The 6,954-nt window shown below is 40.5% G+C and overlaps 1 protein-coding gene across 2 annotated transcripts in view; it reads right to left on the reverse strand.

Annotated features, from left to right (window-relative positions):
- Positions 1 to 6,954, reverse strand: part of ARPP21 (cAMP-regulated phosphoprotein, 21kDa) — a 163,863-nt gene that overhangs the window by 91,568 nt on the left and 65,341 nt on the right. For both annotated transcript variants that reach the window (XM_010835537.1, XM_010835535.1), the window contains exon 10: positions 310 to 418. In XM_010835537.1, coding sequence (XP_010833839.1) covers positions 310 to 418 — 109 coding nt within the window. The remainder of the gene's footprint in view (positions 1 to 309; positions 419 to 6,954) is intronic.

The raw sequence follows: 6,954 nt of genomic DNA on the forward strand, positions 1-6,954 counted from the left end.
GCTCTTCCCATCAGCTCAGAGCCTGCGGCACCCCGACCCCCCCAGGCATGCAGCAGAGCCTGCGCCAAGCACCACCCATGCAGCCCAACACAGAGCCAGCGCTGAAGCAACCATGACGTGGTCTTTTGCTACCCACCAAATGCCAAAGGGGTAGGTAGGGGTGGGGGGCAGGAGGTTGGGGGAGGGGGTTCTTTTCAGAGGCGGGGGAGATTTGGGAGGGGGAGCAGGGACAACAGAAGAACGACAAGAACATCAGGCAGCCCACCTTCCAAAACGACAACGTCACCACTCTCAAACTTGAGAACCAACCTGAGTGTCTTCTTTATCAATACTAGAGTTATCTCGCTTCAAGATAAACCGCTTCTGGGATTCTTCACCTTTTTCATCTTTTAAATGTTCACAAAACCTTTGCTCTGGTCTGCCAGCAAAGTAAAACATATCAATAAAAAAAGTTTTTTCCCCTGTTTAAAGTTATTTCTTAGTGTTTTTTTTTTTTCCCCCACAGTGGCATTCAAGAAAAAGTTTACACATGGTTTTGAGACTAGAATTGCTGGCAATATATAGGGAGGTAATACTTTGTCACTTCACATGTGTTGTTAGGATACCTTTGCTTTGTTTGTTCACCATGGTAGAAGTTAAAACAAAATTTTAAAGGCCTGCAAATATATAGTGTGTATTTTCTATTTTCTATAGTTATTTTGACCTCTGTCAGTCCTGAATTTCATTAAGCCCCTACCCTTATTCTCTATATATGTTTAGAATTTGGGATTACTACATTAAAACTAGGAGAATACTTCCTATTATGTTTTCCCTTTCGAGAGCTTTCTGAATGTCCAGTGAGAGAGGGCTGTCTATGAATTTTTTCCATCTTTCTTTAATGACAGATGCCCTGGAATCTGGCTCCAGCAGCCTGACATCCTCGACCATGTCTTGTAAATCAGTTGAGTAACTGGGGGAAACTGGAGATGTTTAGCTTAAACAACTTAATTCCTGATTAGCATGGGGAAAATGTTGCAAGCAGTTACATGGTATTGATTAGTCAATTGACTTTTTAAAGATCCTCTTAATCATCTTGTATTATTACAGGAAAGGGCTCCAGTACCCTGTTCATTTCTCACCAGCGTCCCTGCACACCAGAGAACTTGGTGAATGGCTTGTGCGTTGGTTAATCACAGAGGACTAAAACGTCCATTTCTAGTATAGAAGCAGTTGTAATTGATGGCTCTCAAAACGTGTCTTTCAGGTCTGATGTATTACTTCTGAAGCCACATGGGTTTTCTGTGCCCCCCTGGGTTCAGTATGCGTTCAGGAAGCCAAATCACTGCATCGGTTGTTTAATATGAATGGCTAGTAAATAAGAGAATCTCATTGTTTCCTTATAGCTCCAAAATAAGCAAACAACACTTTAAAAACAAAGGAGCAGTTTAAGTGTATAATTCAAATCTTGTTGAGAAATATTGTTTCCTTAAAAACTCCTTCATCAATTATTATAATACTGGGGAGCAGACAAAACCAGAAAACTGAAATAATACCAGTTATAGCTTCTGGAATCAGATGTAATTTCTGCATTCTTTTATTTGGTCTTTGCAATAAAACTTTGATGTAGGAGAAACAAAAAAATTTTTTTTTTTTTTGCCTCTTTACAGATAAGGAAACTATCCCTCAAGTGACTCTTGACTCCAGTTTATATATTTTCCCACTAAGCCACAGGCATCAAACAGCCTGCTTACTTCCTTACAGAGAAGTGAACAGTCTCTCTCTGCTTACATTGTACTCAGTCGGCTGGAGGGCCTCACACCTCAGGATAAAGCACAGAAAACCTGCATCATATCATCTTCAATATTAATGTAAATGTTATCCACCAGAATTAACATAGAATAAGATACAGCTGTCTGGATGTGCGGATATGACATTTTAAGATCAGAGCACTAAGGAGACGGAGTAAATTTGCACTTTATAATGAAAAGATCATTGACAGTAAAGAAATTAAATATATTTTGGTGGAGCCCAGTCACAGGGCCCTTCAATCACTTATAACACTATAAAGTCTGACAATATTATAATAGCCTGAATAGCTACAGGTCACTGTAAATGAGAACAATTCTCTAGGAGTTTTTTTTAAAGCTTCCCAACATTTTCAACCACTCAGACATTGTTATATACATATTTTTATGTAACAAGGAAAATTAAGATATTAACTTGAACACAAATGCTAATAGTAGCAATGCTAATTAATCCTCTCCTAATAGCAAGTGGAGAGTGAAAAAGTTGGCTTAAAGCTCAACATTCAGAAAACAAAGATCATGGCATCCGGTCCGATCACTTCATGGGAAATAGATGGGGAAACAGTGGAAACAGTGTCAGACTTTATTTTTCTGGGCTCCAAAATCACCACAGATGGTGACTGCGCCATGAAATTAAAAGACGCTTACTCCTTGGAAGGAAAGTTATGACCAACCTAGATAGGATTTTCAAAAGCAGAGACATTACTTTGCCAAAAAAGGTCCATCTAGTAAACGCTATGGTTTTTCCTGTGGTCATGTATGGATGTGAGAGTTGGACTGTGAAGAAGGCTGAGCACCAAAGAATTGATGCTTTTGAACTGTGGTGTTGGAGAAGACTCTTGAGAGTCCCTTGGACTGCAAGGAGATCCAACCGGTCCATTCTGAAGGAGATCAGCCCTGGGATTTCTTTGGAAGGAATGATGCTAAAGCTGAAACTCCAGTACTTTGGCCACCTCATGCGAAGAGTTGACTCATTGGAAAAGACTCTGATACTGGGAGGAATTGGGGGCAAGAGGAGAAGGGGACGACAGAGGATGAGATGGCTGGATGGCATCACTGACTCGATGGACGTGAGTCTGAGTGAACTCCGGGAGTGGGTGATGGACAGGGAGGCCTGGCGTGCTGCGATTCATGGGGTCGCAAAGAGTCGGACACGACTGAGCAACTGATCTGATCTGATCTGAATAGCTCTGAGCTCTGAACATCTGATGAACTCCAGTCAGTGAAATGATTGGACAATGGCTAAACATACAGATCTATTTCTTGTATTTGTTGTTGCTGCTGCTGCTACTAAGTTGCTTCAGTCGTGTCCAACTCTGTGCGACCCCATAGACGGCAGCCCACCAGGCTCCCCCGTCCCTGGGATTCTCCAGGCAAGAACACTAATCATCTGTAAATATTCATTTATAAATGAAATGGCACTCATGAACATAAGATGAATTTGCTTCAGACTCAATTCTCCTTTTGGATAAGGAAATGGCAACCCACTCCAGTATTCTTGCCTGGAGAATCCCATGGACAGAGGAGCCTGGTGGGCTAAAGTCCAGAGGGTCGCAAAGAGTTGGACATGACTGAAGCGACTGAGCACGCATGTAAAGTGCTTTTTAAGGAGAAAAATATTTAGAGTGAGATTTCAGCATACTAACCAGAGATGGACTGCAAGTTCCATGTGGGTAGGGATCTTGCTTTTTTAAATAGTGTATCCTTGGTGCCTAGAACCATGCCTGGCATTGGGAGGCATTTGGTTGGGTGAATAAATGACTCAGTGTATGAACAAATGAAAATTTAGCACAGCTATATATAAGTCACAGTAATTCAGGGACAGATCAAAGAATCACTAAGATCTGTGGTCATAAATTCATAAATGTTTAAATTGTATAATAGAACAGAATAGAGTTGAGTTAGTAGGAACATAAATTCAAATTCAGAACATTAGGAACATCTTTAAAAATCAGATTTATGTTTGACTGCAAGCTGACCAAAACTAATGGTGTCATTAAAGAAAAGGTATTCACACTGGAGAAAAAGAGGTGGAAATGGGAATTTTAACTTTTTTAGGTTTGGGAACTTCTCAGTTTAAAGTGTCATCACAGTTACACAAGAGCTATTTAACCATTATTTTTGAAACTTCATTTGCATTTCTTCATAGTGCTGGTTTATTTTTATTTCATAGCAGGACATATTCAGGAAAAACACATCCATCACTTAAGCAGGGGTAGTCAAAGGAGCTTGTCTGAATCAATAATGTAAATATTATTGAGAGCAATGATATTTGTTACTCTGATATAAATTATGCAAAGGGTATCATCCACAACTGTGTTCAAAAAAATTTGTATTCGAACATTAGAAATTAATAGTACAAATAACTAATCATTTCTTGACTTACCAAAAGTGTTTTGAAAGATTATAAAGTAACCATTTGAAGTTTGCATAAAAGGAATAAAATAAACATAATAAGATTTTTCCAGGTTGACTTTATAGAGACTTATCTAGAGGTAAGAAGTAATTTTAAGTTTAAACTCATGCAAACTGTAGTTTATGACTGAAATATTACATGTGACTGCACTAAAAATTACCAGTAATGCACTGTTATATTAAAGCTTTTAAAAATCCTTTTAACCACTAATTTAACATCATAGCAATATTATTTCTTAGCCACAAAATGAATGAAACTGCAGTAATATGGTATGGACCTTCATTTAAAACGGTGATGAATTACTTTCAGTGGATCAAGATGAGGATGTAACTCTAAGAAAAACTCCTCCAAGCTGCAAAAGGTCACAGTATTTATTAAATGAACGATAACTAGAGTTTACTATGTATCTCATGGCCACGCATTATACTTGCCTGCATTTTTTAGCGTATGTGCTGCTGAAGCAACCGCTACATGCCCACATTATTTTTCCTGGAAGATTTTAGTCCATGAGTTATTTCTACCTGTTTATCATTACCAAAAAGCAGAGAAAACAAATCTAATGTTTCTTCTTGATTAAAAAAAGAAAAATAGTGTCTTCCCACAATGTATAGCAGGTATCTACTGTGGCACTCATTGCTCACGTGTGGAGGACAGCAGTGGCATTTCCAGTCTGTCTTGGGATCCCCTAGTCAATCCTTTCAAAAGTCTGAACCAACTCCTCACTGTTTCTGATTAGACAAAGCTCATGAATGGAGAGGCAGTATGGCTGAGCACAGGGACTTCCCTGGTGGCTCAGGTGGTAAAGAATCTGCCTGCCAATGCACAGGAGACGTGAGTTTGATCCCTACAAGATGCCCTGGAGGAGGGCATGGTAACCCACCCCAGTGTTCTTGCTTGGAGAATCCCATGGACAGAGGAGCCTGGCGGGCTACCGTCATGGGGTCGCAGAGAGTCAGACACAACTTAATGATGAAAAAATAACAGCTGGGTGAAACACCATTGCATCAGACTACCAAAATGTCTTACTCAACTGGTTCCAATTTTAGTTTTTCTCTCACCTGAAGCTTAAAAAAAGATGAGCGTGCTTTATTGCGTTTTTTTATCTTTTTGATCTAGAAGTATTTTCAGTGGTTTATTCCCGCTGCCAGTTTCTTGAAACCAAATATATACTTTTCTTCCAAACAGTTCAGCTTAATCACTCCCCACTTCCTCCCCCAACATACACACAAATGAAGAATTCAGTTCTACTAAATGCAGAGGAGCATCAAGGGACATCTTTGAATTTCACCCTGAATAATGGAAAGATGGTCATCAACATGCATACATCTTAACAAAGAAATGTGGCTGTGCACAACAGGATGAAATGCTTTATGTGTAACATTTGTCGAAAATATTTTAATAGTCACACATATTAGAGAAGTCGAAGTGGCCCTGTTCCCTTCACATGGGAAAATATTCAGTTACAACATTGACACAGCTTTATGTGCTCAGTTGCGTCCGACTCTGCAACCCCATGGACTGTAGCCGGCCAGACTCCTCTGCCCATGGGATTATCCAGGCAAGAATACTGGAGTAGGTTGCCATGACCCCCTCCAGGCACTTCCTGACCCAGGGATTGGACCCATGTCTCTTTCGTCTCCTGCATTGGCAAGTGGATTCTGCTGAGACACCTGGGGAAGCACATTGACAATTGATATTTCTTATTTATAAAAGAAAGTCCTACATTCTTCTTTACATATTTTATAGTTTCCACTTTCATCCTGTCCTTTTGATTCTCTTTTAAATGAGACACCACCTTACAAATTCAGTATTCTAGCATTTAAGTCTGGAAACCAAACAGCTTCAACCAACAAACTACAACTTCTCTTTCTACTCTGTACCTCAATTCCATTTTTCCTAGAGACATAGTGATACGCTCACAGCCTCCCCAGTAGCAGAAATCTTAAGATTAATCAGACACAGGAACTTCACCAAGAAGATTCATTGCAAACAGGCTCTGGCCTTCAACTTCCTCCAAGTTACAAGTGCTAACATGACTGCTGCTCCTCAAGGTGGATCTAGAAGCAACGAAGGGAGCCTGCAGAAACTGGGTCTAGTTCTGCTGCCTACAGGAGGCCAAGCTGCAGATGGAATGAACCAAGTCACCATAATCTGTCTCCCTCCAAAACTACTGTACGTATAGGAAAATACCCTATGTAGTATTTATAGTAAATACTATAAATAGTTCATGTATAGTGAACCTTCCTCTGCTGCTGCTGCTAAGTCGCTTCAGTCTTGTCTGACTCTGCAACCCCATAGACAGCAGCCCACCAGGCTCCTCTGTCTCTGGGGTTCTCCAGGCAAGAATACTGGAGTAGGTTGCCATTTCCTTCTCCAATGCATGAAAGTGAAAAGTGAAAGTGAAGTCGCTCAGTCGTGTCCGACTCTTCGCGACCCCATGGACTGCAGCCTACCAGGCTCCTCCATCCATGGGATTTTCCAGGCAAGGGTACTGGAGTGGGGTGCCATTGCCTTCTCTGGAACCTTCCTCTAAACTGCTGCAAACTGTAAAATACAGATAACGTCTTTACACACTTATACACCTAGGCTGGCACTTACACACCATGTGTTTACACACACATGTACAGAGTCCTGATCAAAATGTTCCTGGCTCCTCCAGTAAACTCTGAATAGAAAAAAGATGGATCTGACGTATAGCCTGTACTTCCCATGGAAAGTATGGTACTGAATGTCTGAGAAATGCTTGGCCCTTGA

The sequence above is a fragment of the Bison bison genome, unplaced genomic scaffold (genome assembly GCF_000754665.1).
Source record: "Bison bison bison isolate TAMUID 2011002044 unplaced genomic scaffold, Bison_UMD1.0 scf7180017864043, whole genome shotgun sequence".
Taxonomy (NCBI): Eukaryota; Metazoa; Chordata; class Mammalia; order Artiodactyla; family Bovidae; genus Bison; species Bison bison.